The 17,354-nt window shown below is 41.2% G+C and overlaps 1 protein-coding gene across 5 annotated transcripts in view; it reads left to right on the top strand.

Moving 5' to 3' along the window:
* Positions 1 to 16,030, top strand: part of LOC129838286 (synaptotagmin-1-like) — a 242,104-nt gene extending 226,074 nt beyond the window's left edge. For 4 of the 5 annotated variants that reach the window (XM_055905154.1, XM_055905155.1, XM_055905152.1 and 1 more), the window contains 2 exons: positions 3,264 to 3,397; positions 11,876 to 16,030. In XM_055905154.1, coding sequence (XP_055761129.1) covers positions 3,264 to 3,397; positions 11,876 to 12,082 — 341 coding nt within the window. In that variant the 3' untranslated portion in view covers positions 12,083 to 16,030. The other variant, XM_055905156.1, reaches the window with a different exon arrangement.
* Positions 16,031 to 17,354: the final 1,324 nt, after the last annotated feature.

The following is a 17,354-nucleotide window of genomic DNA, read 5'->3' as shown; positions in this document are numbered from 1 at the left end:
GTGTTTTTCTGACGGTGGAGGGATAGGTTATCTGTGATAACCCTGCCTGGATGTTGTTGCTGTGTGTATTCAGCCTCAGTCTCTGAGGATAGCGGGATTCATTTATCCAGTGCCGGTCATTCAGGCCCAGGCCTGTGTGGATGGTCAAGATGAGGAAGAGGCAGCCTGAAAAAGGGTTGGAATGGGAAGGAGTTGGAATGTATTTATACAGTTATGAATGTGAGGTCTTTTTTTATACAGAGATAAAAGATTTCGGCACAGGTCCAAGACTGTTCCAAATGATGATCGTGAGCAGGGGTGAAGAAATACCATTAAACAGAATTGCGTGTGTGTGAATGCCTGTGTGAGTTACAGGATCTGGATCTGAAGCAGCCTCTGTTATCGGTCTGCTGTGACAGTTCCAACCAAGGGGATTGAGCCTAACCTCCACAGAGACCTTGGGGACTGTACTTAGTTTGTCCACAAACTTCCCTCCATTAACCTCCTATCATTACCTATTAGAAAAGCAGCAAAGGTGTAGAAGTCTGATTGTTTGTAATCGGCTCTCTCATGACACATCTTTAGTTTCCTACAGGGACGTTAGTAGAACCTATAAAGAAGGGAACTCAGCTGAAGAGAATTCACTGCAACACAACATAAAAGAAAGAGAAAAAAACAATAAAGGGGTTGTTGATGGAAGAGTCTGATAGAAAGTGGTGATACGGCCGTGTGATGCTCACAGTCCAACACTGGAGAAGATTCCCATTTAGATACTGCTGGGCCTATTCACTAACACACACCTCTCATCCACTGTCTCTTATCTTCGCACAGCCCTCACCGCACCGCAGGAGAGTAATAAACGTCACAATGGACACCCGCTCTCGAGGTTGCATTCTCTCTCTCTCTCTCTTTCTCTCTCTATTTCTCTCTTTTTGTTCGAGCTGTTCTCTCCATTCTGTCCACTCAGTTCTCTCGGTCTCTCTCCCGCACTCCCCCTTTGTCAACGTCCTTTCTTTTTCTCTCTTTCCCTCTGTCCATTGCCTTTCTTTCTCTCTGTTCTGCTTCTCTTTGTCTCCGTCTCTCAATGTACACTGTCCACACAGCTATGGGATGAACCTGCCAGTGACCAATCAGCTCTTACAGATGTAGGGTCTTCATTTGAGACAGTTATCTACAGCAGGAAAAGTGAATTATTGTGTGAATTATAATGAATCTACATTCTTGTAGGGGTTGATACATTTTTCATTAAGGCAAATCAAGTCTGACATTCACAGGTAACTTAGCCTAGTGTTTAGAGCGTTGGGCCTGCAACCAGAAGGTTGCTGGATCAAATCCCTGAGCTGATAAGGTAAAAATCTGTCGTTCTGCCCCCGAGCAAGGCAGTTAACCCACTGTTCCCCGGGCGCTGTGGATGTTGATCAAGGCAGCCCCCCTCACCTCTCTGATTCAGTGGAAGACACATTTCAGTTGAATACATTCAGTTGGACAACTGACTAGATATCCTCCTTTCCCTCTAAGTTGGATAATAAATGTTTGCCATTTCTAGGAGTTCCACAGTCAAAACTGTATTTTCTAGCCCTACTCCATGAGCATCAAAGACATCCTAATAAAGGCATCCGGGAGCCACAGATACATCTAGATTATGAGAACCAGCAGTATTTTAGAACAAGAGAGCATTATGAGGATTGATACTGATGCCTTGCTTCATTGATGCATTACCATGCTGGTGCTCAATTGTAACTGCCACCCTTTCCATTAATGTTATTGGTCATTTAGCCCAATTACCATGCCATATCCTATCCAATTTAGTTGTGTTTGTTGATCCTAGAACCAACAAACGCTGTCTCGTCTTGAAAGATAAATGGCGTGACCTGTTTTCATTAAGATAAGTCTGTGTCCACTATCTAGCTTGAATTGGTTTCAATGGCAGTCCATTACCAAGGCTCATTAGTTCTCCAAAACTCAAGTGTCTTGTCTCAAACAGGGTGCCACTCCACTCCTTCCTCTCCCCCCTCTACTTCCTGCTTGTCATTAGCATTCCGATAGGAGTAAAAAAATCAGGGTTGCTAGCCATGCTAGTCCAACATCTTGATTGCCAATGATAAAGCAGGAAGGCTGATGGGTGAGTCTGCATCTTTTACTGGTCCTCTTGACCTGATTACCAGAGAGAGGGGGGCCACAGGGCCGGCCACAGCAGGCCTACTCTGGAGAGGCTTCAGTCGTCATTACTGGAGAACGGAAATGAGGCCCTATAGTGAAAGTGGCGAAAACATGAGCCACTTCAAAAAGCAGCGAAATTCTATTCATAGAAGTTGTGCGCAAATCTGTTTCTCTTGCATATGATTTGAAATGGGTTCGTAAGTACGGTGAATGTTATCAGATTGTGTGATTCATCTCCGTGTTGATATATCCAAATAAAGGGACGGACAAGGTGTGACTAAAACATATAAGTGTATATACACTAGAAAGGCAGGGTGTATATGCCTTGTGGCAGTAGGTTCTAACCTGGCCCTCTCTTCTTTCCTCAGATCCCTACGTGAAGATCCACCTGATGCAGTTGGTTCTAACCTGGCCCTCTCTTCTTTCCTCAGATCCCTACATGAAGATCCACCTGATGCAGTAGGTTCTAACCTGGCCCTCTCTTCTTTCCTCAGATCCTTACGTGAAGATCCACCTGATGCAGTAGGTTCTAACCGGGCCCTCTCTTCTTTCCTCAGATCCTTACGTGAAGATCCACCTGATGCAGTAGGTTCTAACCTGGCCCTCTCTTCTTTCCTCAGATCCTTACGTGAAGATCCACCTGATGCAGTAGGTTCTAACCTGGCCCTCTCTTCTTTCCTCAGATCCTTACGTGAAGATCCACCTGATGCAGTTGGTTCTAACCTGGCCCTCTCTTCTTTCCTCAGATCCTTACGTGAAGATCCACCTGATGCAGTTGGTTCTAACCTGGCCCTCTCTTCTTTCCTCAGATCCCTATGTGAAGATCCACCTGATGCAGTTGGTTCTAACCTGGGCCTCTCTTCTTTCCTCAGATCCCTACATGAAGATCCACCTGATGCAGTAGGTTCTAACCTGGCCCTCTCTTCTTTCCTCAGATCCTTACGTGAAGATCCACCTGATGCAGTAGGTTCTAACCTGGCCCTCTCTTCTTTCCTCAGATCCCTACGTGATGATCCACCTGATGCAGTAGGTTCTAACCTGGGCCTCTCTTCTTTCCTCAGATCCCTACGTGAAGATCCACCTGATGCAGTGGGTTCTAACCTGGCCCTCTCTTCTTTCCTCAGATCCCTACGTGAAGATCCACCTGATGCAGAACGGGAAGAGGCTGAAGAAGAAGAAGACGACAATCAAGAAGAACACCCTCAACCCTTACTACAACGAGTCCTTCAGCTTTGAAGTGCCATTCGAACAAATCCAGGTAATGAAGTTGTACATCCCCATGCACATCTTGGGAGTTCTCCATGTTGTTGAAGCATTAAGACTAGATCTAATTGATCTCAGTCATAAACCACTAAGTCAAGTTTTTTTAAAGAATACTTCAAAAGAAGACGTTGAGCCAACACTGAGACAAGTGACAAGGAGAATGTGTTCAAAACTTGTGGCTACTGAGAGTGATTTGGTGGCTTAAAATTAGCATGTGAATGTGTGGTCCTTAGCCTGTACAGGATAATCGGTTTCAGGCTCTATTCATCATGGGCCCGATTCAGGCTTAGTAAGTGTACGCCACATATGTCAGAGTCAAGGCCCGCGGGCCACATCCGGCCCGCGAGAAGGTTTTTTACGGCCCCTGGGATGATCTTGATTTATTATTAGAACCGGCCCGCAGACCGCAGCAAGCCGGCAGCCCGCAGATCTTTTACACGCACCAATACTACATTTCCCACAATGCAACGGTGACGCACCGAGCAGTAGGCTGCTTCATTTCAATATTTATTGGCACAGCAGTCGTCAGCATCACAGTAAAATTAACTTTCAGATACCCATCAAAAATGGCAAAACGGAAGGTGGACACTGAGAACCGGGGGTTTCAAACAAGGTGGGAGTCGGAGTATATGTTCACGGAGGTAGCTGGAAAACCTGTGTGTCTTCTGTGTGGAGAAAGTGTGGCGGTACTGAAAGAGTATAATCTGAGACGACATTATGAAACGAAACACGCGGACAAAAACAAGAATATGGACATGGAACAAAGGCTACAAAAGGCAGAGGAATTAAAACGAGGCCTCAAATCTCGACAGGCTCTGTTCAAAAAAGCCAAATCACAAGGCCAGGCTGCTGTCAAGGCCAGTTTTATTTTGGCAGAAGAGATCGCTAAATCAGCCCGGCCATTTACGGAGGGGGATTTCATCAAAAACTGCATGATTAAAGTTTGTGACGAAGTTTGCCCAGAAAAAAGGCAACTCTTTTTAAATGTGAGTCTGAGCAGAAACACCATTGCCGAGAGAGTAGACCAGTTGTCCATCAATCTAAAAGAGCAGCTTGTGAAAAAGGGAAAAGATTTCATTGCATATTCCTTGGCTGTGGATGAGAGCACCGACATTTCTGACATTGCCCAGTTGTCAATTTTCATCCGCGGAGTGGACTCCAGCCTAAGCGTGACAGAGGAGTTTTTGGCTTTACGTCCTATGCATGGCACAACTACGGGGCATGATTTGTATGAAGAGGTGTCAAGATATGTAAATGAGATGGAGCTGCCTTGGGAAAAACTCGTGGGTTTGACAACCGACGGAGCACCTGCGATGTGTGGACACAGGAGCGGACTGGTGGCGAAGATACGGGAAAAGATGCAAGAGGAAAACGCGACAGGTGAGCTGACAGCTTATCATTGTATCATACACCAGGAAGCGTTGTGCGGTAAAGCCTTGAAAATGGAGCATGTAATGAGCATCATCACGCGCACAGTTAACTTTATCAGAGCCAAAGGTTTGAATCACCGCCAGTTCAAGGCATTTCTGACGGAGTTAGAAACGGAGCATGGTGATTTGCCTTATCACACAGAGGTGCGATGGCTAAGCCAGGGAAAGGTGCTTCAAAGATGTTTCGAGCTTCGTGAGGAGATTTGTCTGTTCTTGGACAGCAAAGGGAAAGACACAACACAACTCCGAGACGAAATGTTTCTGTGTGAAATGGCTTTTCTGTGTGACATTACGAGTCATCTGAATGCAATGAACTTGCAGCTGCAGGGTCGGGATCATGTCATCTCTGATATGTACAGTACAGTGAAGGCATTTAAAACAAACTGACTCTGTGGGAGACGCAGATGCGGAAAGAAAATTTGAGCCACTTTCCCAGCTGCCAGACCATGAAAGAGAAGCTCTCTACCAGTGCGTTCCCGAGCGCACAGTTGGCTGATAAAATAGGTATGCTTGCCGCTGACTTTCGACGCCGATTTGCTGACTTTGAAGCACAAAAAAGCAGGTTGGAACTGCTCGGTAACCCATTTGCTGTTGACGTGGAAAGCTCACCACCAAACCTCCAAATGGAGTTGATTGACCTCCAATGCAATGATGCACTGAGGGCAAAATATGCGGCAGTGGGTGCTGTGGAGTTCGCCCGTTTCCTCCCCGACACAATGCCCCAGCTGCGCATCCAGGCTGCTCAAACGTTGTCTATGTTTGGCAGCACATACCTGTGTGAACAACTGTTTTCTTTGATGAACCTGAACAAAACATCACACAGAAGTCGACTTACTGCTGAACACCTCCACTCAATTCTGAGGATTTCCTCAGCTCAGAGCCTTACCCCGAACATTGATGAACTTGTGGAAAAGATGGGACACCACCAAGTATCACCCTCAACCTCAAACAAGTGAACATTACTGTGCAATCACATATTTAGAGTTTTTACTCAGTTCAAGTTTAAAAGTTAAAGTTTAATATTTGTTTTCACTGCATGTTACTTCTCCTTAAACAAAGTGTTGTTTTTGATTAATAGATTTTTGCACTTTATTTTATTGTATTTCAATCCAATTATATTTTAAAAATATTTCAGTTGAGTGGATGATAGAAAATTGCTATTATTGTTTTTTTCTTTGAAGTAAATTTAGCCCACTTTTGCTAAAATAGAAAATATAGGCTACTGATGGTGCCTTGAATACCGGTTTCTTTCATTTAATGTTCATGTTATGGGGATTTTTATATAAAGGAAATTTGTCTTTTGTGTCTGTTGAAAATTAAAGATTACTGACAGAGCCATAAGAAAATATTGCTTTATTTATCTGATCATATTGGAATATATTTGTTAGGTTTTCAGTAGGTTCAATTAGGTTCACTAGACTATATGCGTCATTTAAAAAAATTTCAATGAACATTCGAACAGTCCGGCCCTCGGCTTGTAGCTAAATTTTTTATTTGGCCCTCCGTCCATTTGACTTTGACACCCCTGGTGTACGCCTTCCTATGCGCTTCTCAGTAGGTGGTATTCAGACTTAATGCAGGCATGTAATGCATTAGTGTACCTTAAATTTTTATTTTATCGACAGACTAAAGTACATTGAAGGAACGGGCTCAGAATATAGGGAACAATGAAAGAAATCCATCTACAGTTGAAGTCGTAAGTTTACATACACTTAGATTGGAGTCATTAAAACTTGTTTTTTAACCACTTCACAAATTTCTTGTTAACATACGATAGTTTGGGCAAGTTGGTTAGGACATCTACTTTCTGCATGACACAAGTAATTTTTCCAATAATTGTTTACAGACAGATTATTTCACTTATAATTAATTGTATCACAATTCCAGTGGGTCAGAAGTTTACATACACAAAGTTGACTGTGCCTTTAAACGGCTTGGAGAATTAGGGGTGTACCTGTGGATGTATTTCAAGGCCTACCTTCAAACTCAGTGCCTCTTTGCTTGACAACATGGGAAAATCAAAAGAAATCAGCCAAGACCTCAAGAAAAAAATTGTAAACCTCCACAAGTCTGGTTCATCATTGGGAGAAATTTCCAAACGCCTGAAGGTATCACGCTCATCTGTACAAACAATAGTATGCAAGTATAAACACCATGGGACCATACAGCCGTCATACCGCTCAGGAAGGAGAGGCATTCTGTCTCCTAGAGATTAACGTACTTTGGTGCGAAAGGTGCAAATCAATCCCAGAACAACAACAAAGGACCTTGTGAAGATGCTGGATGAAACAGGTGCAAAAGTACCTATATCCACAGTAAAATGTGTCCTATATAGACATAACCTGAAAGGCCGCTCAGCAAGGAAGAAGCCACTGCTCCAAAACCACCATAAAAAAAGCCAGACTACAGTTAGGGACAAAGATCGTACTTTTTGGAGAAATGTCCTCTGGTCTGATGAAAGAAAAATAGAACCGTTTGGCAATAATACCATCGTTATGTTTGGAGGAAAAAGGAAGAGGCTTGCAAGCTGAAGAACACCATCCCAACTGTGAAGCACAGGGGTGGCAGCGTCATGATGTGAGGGTGCTTTGCTGCAGGAGGGACTGGTGCACTTCACAAAATAGATGGCATCATGAGGTAGGAAGATTCTGTGGATATATTGAAGTAACATCTCAAGACATCAGTCAGGAAGTTACAGCTTAGTCGCAAATGGGTCTTCCAAATGGACAATGACCCCCAGCATACTTCCGAAGTTGTGGCAAAATGGCTTAAGGACAACAAAGTCAAGGTATTGGAGTGGCCATCACCATGCCGTGACCTCAATCCTATAGAAAATGTGTGGGCAGAACTGAAAAAGTGTGTACGAGCAAGGAGGCCTACAATCCTGACTCAGTTACACCAGCTCTATCAGGAGGAATGGGCCAAAATTCACCCAACTTATTGTGGGACGCTTGTGGAAAGCTACCCGAAACGTTTGACCCAAGTTAAACAATTTAAAGGCAACGCTACCAAATACTAATTGAGTGTATGTAAACTTCTGACCCACTGGGAATGTGATGAAAGAAATTAAAGCTTAAATAAGTCATTCTCTCTACTATTATTCTGACATTTCACATTCTTAAAATAAATTGGTGATCCTAACTGACCTAAGGCAGGGAATTTTTACTAGGATTAAATGTCAGGAATTGTGAAAAACTGGGTTTAAATGTATTTGGCTAAGGTGTTTGTAAACCTCTGACTTCAACTGTATACACATTTTCTATAGGATTGAGGTCAGGGCTTTGTGATGGCCACTCCCATACCCCCGACTTTGTTATCCTTAAGCCATTTTGCCACAACTTTGGAAGTATGTTTGGGGTCATTGTCCATATGAAAGACCCATTTGCGACCAAGCTTTAACTTCCTGACTGATGTCTTAAGATGTTGCTTCAATATATCCACATAGTTTTCATACCTCATGATGCCATCGATTTTGTGAAGTGCACCAGTCCCTCCTGCAGCAAAGCACCCCCTCAACATGATACTGCCACCCCTGTGCTTCACAGTTAGGATGGTGTTCTTTGGCTTGCAAGCCTCCCCCTTTTTCCTCCAAACATAGCGATGGTCATTATGGCCAAACATTATATTTTTGTTTAATCAGAACAGAGGACATTTCTCCAAAAGGTACGACCTTTGTAACCATGTGAAGTTGCAAACCGTAGTCTGGCTTTTTTAAGGCGGTTATGAAGCAGTGGGTTCTTCCTTCCTAAATGGCCTTTCAGGAAATATCGATATAGGGCTCGTTTTACTGTGGATATAGATACTCTTGTACCTGTTTCGTCCAGCATCTTCACAAGGTCCTTTGCTGTTGTCTGGGATTGATTTGCACTTTTCGCACCAACGTACGTTAATCTCTAGGAGACAGAACGCCTCTCCTTCCTGAGCGGTATGACGGCTGCGTGGTCCCATGGTGTTTATACTTGCATACTATTGTTTGTACAGATGATTGTGGTAACCTCATGCGTTTGAGAATAGCTCCCAAGGATGAACCAGACTTGTGGAGGTCTACAATTTGTTTCTCTGAGGTCTTGGCTGATTTCTTTTGATTTTCCCATGATGTCAAGCAAAGAGGCACTGAGTTTGAAGGCATGCCGTGAAATACATCCACAAGTACACCTCCAATTGACTCAAATTATGTCAATTAGCCTATCAGAAGCTTCTAAATCCATGACATTTTCTGGAATTTTCCAAGCTGTTTAAAGGCGCAGTGAACTTAGTGTATGTAAACTTCTGACCCACTGGAATTGTGATACAATCTGTCTGTAAACAATTGTTGGAAAAATGACTTGTGTCCTGCACAAGGTAGATGTCCTAACCGACTTGCCAAAACTATAGTTTGTTAACAAGAAATTTGTGGAGTGGTTGAAAAACGAGTTTTAATGACTCCAGTCTAAGTGTACGTAAACTTCCGACTTCAACTGTATATGCATATTTGTCTCAGTTTCAGCACCAACTGGTAGATAAAAAAATACTCTGATCTTGTAGATTATTTAAGCAAATAATAGCGTTAGGAAAGTATGTATGAATCATATAAAACAGATTTGGAGCAGGTTTACGCACAAAATATATTGATGAATCAAAAATACATATTGTAAAAGTTGACACATTCAAGTTCAATCCATTAATTATTTGAAGGTGGAAATAGGTGTACTATAGGGGTTGAACAGTAGTCCTAGAAATCTACCCTGATCCTCACTAATCGTGGAACTGTATGACAACGGTCCGGTCATTGTGAACCATGCACCAGGTTCCAGGTTTAAACTGCTACGTGTGGTCTGAGTTCCATAATGATTCAAGTAGGCTACATGTCCCAAATTATTGCACAATGTTAGCCTATTATGATCCACTAATGCTAGCGACACTTAGGAACAACTACACGGACATGACAGAGGAAAGAAAAGTAAACGGAATGGAATTGAGTCATTCAAAATGTAGGCAGCAAATTTAAGGAAACTAAAGGAAACTACAGTTACAAATGTGCAAAAAGCCTGGGTATATAATTAAAACCTTCTAAAGTACATACATCAAATTGGCAGATTCAGCCCTACAGAAAACCTATAGCTTGGGTCTCCAAATTGTATCCATGCAAATGATGAGGGCATACAAATAAAATCAGATTGACGGCACAGCTATTTACAGCCTACTTCACTGTGGAAAAGGGTCCGCAATACATATCATATTGATTTGATTTTCAGTTTGCTTCCATATGACTGGTTTAACATTCGTCTCCATGGATCATAAGGAGAAAAAATAATAATAATCTATGTATTTACAATCCTCTTCTCCAAATGGATTCCTCATTTACCTAGCTCTTATCAATAGCTCTAATCAATTTATAAATTACTGTGCATGGAGAATGCTGTTATTTCTATCAGAAAAAAGAAAGTACATGCTTTTCCCACTTGGTACCGGCAGGTTCGCTCAACCTTATTCATGGTTTCTTCAGAATGCAGTGTATTTGTAGACACACCTTCATTTCGTTGATCTCCACCCCAAACAAATAGCGTGTGAACAGAATGCTGTTCTCATGCTCAAGTTCAAGGTCAGAATACTCATAGAGAGAAAAGTGCATAAAAAGGGAATTATGTTTCTATTTACACATCCTTAACTCGGGTCGGAATTCCCCCCCATCTGATTTCTCATTAAATGCCTTAATTTCTCAAGTTTACAAGACAATTGCACAGGGGAGTGGTGAGAAGTAATGCCATTCTCAACATATCACTGATTACATGCCTTCGACATGTATGATTACATTTGAACATTCAAATATCTCTTCTTCACGGTGCAATTCAGTTATCCAGTGCAATGAAATGTGTATATAGAGTACGGTTTAGTATGGCGCTCGCAGTGTTTGAGGACAAATGGCTTCATGAGAAAGCACTTTAAAGCTACTAGACCCAGAGAATTAAAGAAGATAAAGTGCATGCAAATTGGACCAAGGGGGAATTATCTGTGAGCAGGCGTCAACACGCCAGGCATAAGAAAGTAATTGCCTCAAATTGATTTAGCACTTCACAAACCACGAGTTTGGTTCCACGTGTCTCTGTTTCATTTCGCAGCCTAAACCCTCCTAGCCTGTGAGGATGCCAATCAGAACATTCCATACACACTCATTAGAGAGTGGAAGACAGTAGAAAAAGCCTATACTGCTAAGTACACTCCCGCCTCGACAGAGGGTCCTTCTCTTTAAAGGGATAGAACAACTCAAATACATGTGTTTCTGTCGTTGTTATACCTCAAAGGGGATTTAAGGGGGTCAACTATCTCTTTAAAAGCTACTTGACCCCAACTGACAGTCTGAGAGACTTGGTGCAGCGTTTCATTACATGCTTTGGGAGAACAGTGACTCGGCACCTACACAGGTAGAGCAGCTCCTCTCTCCTCTCTCATGTGGATCGAGAATTAATCAGAGCTCTTAGTGTGCTGATTCATATTCCCTTCCAGCAGATGACACACGGATCACCCCTCATTGCTGAGACACTTTGAATAAACACATGCTGTGGCTGAATGGTTGACCTCTGAGTAAGCTTACAATCTGTTGTGTGTTTGGCTCTGGAAAGATTCAGGACAAGTCTTCAAATGGTGTATACTGCTAATAAGCACTTAGGACTGGCTCTTCAAGGGAGGATATCACTCTTCACTCAAGTAGGCCACTCTGTTAGTCAGGCGCATTAGACAGAGTGGAGGTTACACCCACTTGTCTTCTAATTGTACTGCTTTTGGAATTTGAGAAATTAGCCAACGTAGGTCGCCGAGCAGAGCCTTCATCCTTGTGCTCAATAGAGGAAGTAGGCTGTCTGGGGACTTGAGACAATATTATTATTCTCTGTTACTTTGGGTGAATAATGAGTGCTCAAGAAAACTTCTCAGCACTACACAAATCATAAAACGTCCATGCCTATAGTCTGTGAGCTTTAAATCTTACCACTACATTACTTTAGTTACGTGTATGGTGTGCGTATCCCACAAACTCATAATTTCTTCCAATGTCTTCCCCCTTACAGAAAGTTCAAGTTGTTGTAACTGTTCTGGACTATGACAAGATCGGCAAGAACGATGCCATCGGCAAGGTCTTTGTGGGCCTCAACAGCTCGGGGACGGAGCTGCGCCACTGGTCGGATATGCTCGCCAACCCCAGGAGACCCATCGCCCAGTGGCATGTGCTGAAGGTGGAGGAGGAGGTGGACGCTCAGCTCTCCACAAAAAAATAGGCAGGGCCCTTTCAGCTCCTGCCCCATAGTGTTCTTTAGCCAGTATGTGTAAATACCTCAGTGATATATGGGTCCATCCACCATCAAACCAATCCAGCCAACACCCATCCTTCCCACCAACTCCATACTACTTGTCTTATCGCCTTCTTTTGTAATTGTTAATGGTTCTTTCAAAACCCTAGGCCCTGATGTTCAGATTTGTGTTTCTATTTGTCAGGTTGGGAGTCCCCGCCCCTGACTATGTTGTCCATCTCTACGCCCTGATTCCCCCTAACCAAATGCCCCCTTTTAAGCAATATGATCTGTATAGATAGCGCATGACTGAAAGACATTTATTGTACGACAGTTGTATATATCAGTCTGCAGACAAAAATTATTTCTAATTTATGTTGGTATGTTGTTACCCGTTTCCTAATCGATGTATATCTGGATGTTTTTAATAAGATGTTCTATTTTAAATTATGTAAATGCAGATATAGGAGAGACGATATTATATATTACAGGATAAAAAAATTCGACCTTAATTGCATTCCAGAGGAAGAAGAAAGCAATTCCAACCTGCAAGATGCTAGTGGAAGTATAGTCACATTGTAAAGGACGGTGTCTGGCTTTATGTTTACTACTGAACCGTTGCAAAGACAAGTTGAAATACACAGAAAACTAGGCCGTTAACTACTATGGTTTCATGGGAAAATATATGCTGCTGGATAGTATACAAGCACATGGTTTCTTCTACGCTTTTTGATACACATTTCTCCATCAGAGGACCTACTTGTTTTGCTTGAAACACAATGTTCTGGAGGATCTCTCAAATCGATGCAAACTGGTTAGCCTTTTTCCTTTTCCTTAAGCAGGGCATCACCTTGTGACACAGTCAGTTACTTTTAAGTGAAATAGGTCCTCATTTGAAAGGGCATCTTTTCTTTTCTTTTTTTTTTTTACAGACCGGTCCTCTTAAACCCAAACGACTATTCCGCCAACCCCCCCTCGGAAACTGACCCTCGGAAACTGACCCCATATGAAATAGAATCAAGCAGTAGCCATTGTGTCCTTAAGCTTGTTGAACAATATTTACTTTCAATAGCCTTGTTGTTGGAAACTGATTATGTTCAGGACATTGGAGTCTCAAGGTCTCCAAAGATGGAAAAAATAGTTTTGACTCTAAGCTTTTAGATGATCATTCTTTTGATAAATTCAGCTGATTTTTTTGTAAACTGCATGATTTTTTAAACAATATTTGCTAAAGGCTGGGACGGGGGGAGATCTACCAACACCATGGGGCTGTCTCTTATGATAACATCCCCTCGCCTTCAATCTATTTCATCTAGATTAAAGCTGAAGTGAGTGATTTGATGGATCAGTATATGATTATTATATTGACTGGAAGTAAAGTGAGTTTCTAAACACTGCCATTTTCAGGGAGGTGACACATGTATACTAACCTTCTCTCCATGCACACTCCCACTAGGTAGTGGTCGTAGCTTTGGTTTATCGGGAACAATGTATTTGGCTGCACATGGTGCCCTAAATAGCAGTCTTTGCTTTGTGTTGCCTTCTCACAGTGGCAATAGAGCTCGCCATGTTATACTGCCAATTTTACTTTCTATACGGCTACTGTTTTGCACTGTATGTCTTTTAACCGGCAATAGCTTGTTGACTTCTTTACACTATGTTGACAGGCTTTATTTAAGGATGCTCAATGCGCAGGGGAGCTTCTGTCCAGGAGCCCAACTGGTTCTTGGTATTTACTTAAAGGAACAGTACATGAAAGCAACAACCATATACTGTATCTCTTCGTAGAGTAAACCGTAGTTAGCCAGTTTTCTATTGCTGGCTCTCAGTACAACACCAAGAGAACAATGGGATATAAACAATAACTGTAAAAGTTAATGGTCTGTATAGGTGATAATATTTGTTTATATGTCCTTTACTACGGGTCCAATAAGAGGAAAAAGTAAGATGTTTGAATCCATGAAATCCATGAAGTCTCTTATCTTGGAGGAACCTCCATGCATATACTGGATGCTAGCTTCAGGAGTAGTTTCTAAATGTTTTCAATGTTATTGTGTAGTTGATAGCACTATTATGAAAAAGCTATTTGTCATTCCATAGGTGTCTTTGCAGACAGCTTTGTGTATCACTGTGACTGCCGTGCGTGCTTAGAGGTGTAGACTTTATCAATAGCGACAAGTTTGTTCTGTAGTGACGTTGTACTGCCATTTCCCTTCCACATGCTGAGAGAGTGCGTGGCATCGTCAGTTCTAATAACTGTGCAGTGGCTGGTTGGTTGATTGACAGGGCTACACACAGGAGTTATAGAAAATTTTATGGGATAGCGAGAGTGGTGGGATTCACACAGCATTTCGTTGAGCACTGTGCAATACTTGTATGTTCATCCCATAGTGTTGTGTGGGTTGTGTTTGCCCGAGAAAAAAAATAATATTTAAAGTTGACTCCTATCAAGTCAGACGTGTTCCTCTCCAGTGAGATGGTTAGGACACAGCACATGTAGATTCTGTGGTGGTTGGAGTCTGATATCTAAAATCCTTCTGTTAAGGGTTCCCTCCTATCCAGTTAGTTTTTTCTTGCACACAGATCCAGCATCAGAAATTTCAGGACATATTGGGATTGGGAAATACCCAAATATGACACACACACACACACAAAAACATTTAAATGACCCCTCACCCTCTGAAAGTGCATATGTACATATTTTCATCATTTTCCAAAAAGTAATTTATTTATCATATTGAAATGGTCATGATTATTACTGAAACGTATCACATTTTGTCATGATAACTTCATCCATCGTTGTATCAACCTGATCTACTATACTATACTATATCTAATTATGATTATTTTTTATTAATATGTTATGTTTACAACCCTGTTGAAAATACTTTTATATTTGAAATGAAAACTCTGAATGTAAAGTATGGACTGTGTGTTTGTGGTGATTAACTGTGGGATTCGTAGTTGCCACTTTTCTTTCATTGTTGCAAAAATATGTTGATTTGTGTGTGTTTTTATTTATTTATTTAAATACCCTTTTGGGTAGACATTCCCCGGATAAACAATACATTCCAGAAAGGTTGAACATACATTTAATCACAGCAGAATGTGCTCTAATGAATTACATTCCCTCTTGATCTATATATTTGTTCATTTTACATATTTATTATGCATCCCTTAAATCATGAATTACAAAAAAACACTTGTTTAAATAAAACATGGATAAAACGTAGGCTCGGTATTTTAATGGAATGAGCAACTCCGTAGGGGTACGACTAAATCACCAAAGAAAGGCTGTAATCAGTATTTAAATGGGAAGGAAATCAAAATGCTTCAACAAAGAAAAGGAAAGCGTCAAACTCTTGAGGGGCGGACACCACAATAAGAGGCAGCATTACAGGATCAGATTGTGAGGTGTGTAACTTACCACAAGTAAAGCCATTAGCTGCAATTTAATGCTACTTTTACTGGTCCCCCCTACTAAATCATGGAAGCAAAACCCCTCACATCCTATTCAAGAAAAGCCCATACATCTCACTGTGTGACCAGAAACATACACGATTCTCTAAAATGACAACAACAAAAAGCCACTCTAACCTTTCAAGACGAAGCTGTGTAAAGTATTAGAGTCTGATGCTGTAGAAAGATCCTAGTTGCCTTTGTGTATATCAACTGCCTGCTTGAGTATTTCTGTGTTGACATTTTCTCTGTAATCTTGTACAACTGTTTGGGCTGTTTTTCCTGCCATATCGCTCGCGGTGACAGCGAGCTGACAGATACTGTATATTGCTGTGTATACCTTCATTTTTGATGAGGTGTTTTACAGTTTTGTTTCACTTTGTGTAGTGACTCATTCTGTGGAGTTTTTGACTGTTGTTATATAACTTCATATACACAAATTATCAATAAATTGTTTTATTTCCTGTTGATACAGAACCTTTTCAAGTGCTTCTTTTTTTCCGGATACTGGTTTGGTTCACTTACCAACTTTTTATGTGAATTTTGATGTGTGAGCAGATAAAACTGACATTTACATTTTAGACAACATGCCTTCATCAGCATAAGAATAAGAAGCATTAAGTGAATTGAAAAATAAACATTGAGTGCTTATAAAGCCTAGATTTATTTTCATAATGAGCCAAATCTATGAAATGCTGTAATCTGTTTAATAAAGAGAGACCAGAAAAAATGTATAATAGTGTGGCAGTATAGCAGCAACAGCAGCATCTAGTGGTCAAAACCTGGTAAATTCACACTAAATAATCCAAGTGATTTAAAAAAAAAAAAAAAATTATGAGGGGAAAAAAACATCTCCAGATTCACAGGGAATACATTACATAGTATGGATAGCAATACTACAAGCCACAGCTTCATACTACTTGTCAGACATAGAGAACTGATACTGTATACTGGTTGTTGGGGGTAGCAGGCGTGGGGTATGGGGGGTCCGTGGGGGGCTTTTTGACCATTCGTTTGGATTCCTCATGTCTAACTCATTGCTAGAAAGGATGTTAGCTACTATATTTAGTGAATATTATATGAACCCTATTTAAATGGTCAATTTGGATGCAATCAATTAGCTTAATTTCTCATCTATCCAATTATATTTCAACAAAATAATTTTGCATGAATGCTAATCTTTCAGATCTTTCTAATCTTTTTGATTATTTCAGAACAATCTGAGATGGTGGGTGTCAAAATCCTTTCTAGTGCTTTTTGAGATGGAATGACCCTACAATCATTCAGACATTATCAAATGACTAACAAAGAGAAAGTGAATGGGTACACACAGTGTGAAAGGAAGTAACACATACCTTCTGAGTATTCATCCAGTATACTTGATACATTAGTAAAATTCGTAGCAGCTCACATGTTTATTGCCCGGACAATGGAGATCGAGCCCATATTTGCTGATCTGAACATCTGCAAAACTTACCGTCAACGTTATCCAACAGGAGATCTGAAAGTGCATGCTATAGCCACTTAAGATTCTTTGAATAAAGCCCAGGAATACTCTCGGATGACTTAAGAGAGTTTAACTTTCCCTCTGAAATGGTGATGGAAATCGAATGCATCGAATGAACCTGGGTTTGGTGTGGTTGAAATGGTTTTATTCTATAAACATATAATGATTTGGTAACTTTCAGACTAATATTTAAGGATATCTTCTCTTTGCATTGGATTTGAAACAGCAGTAGAAATGTGGAACTGACCTCTTAGGGATACTGTATATGACATTCTAATGTTTTTATTTTTTATT

The sequence above is a fragment of the Salvelinus fontinalis genome, chromosome 39 (assembly GCF_029448725.1).
Source record: "Salvelinus fontinalis isolate EN_2023a chromosome 39, ASM2944872v1, whole genome shotgun sequence".
Taxonomy (NCBI): domain Eukaryota; kingdom Metazoa; phylum Chordata; class Actinopteri; order Salmoniformes; family Salmonidae; genus Salvelinus; species Salvelinus fontinalis.
This window is presented reverse-complemented; position numbering and strand designations above follow the sequence as displayed.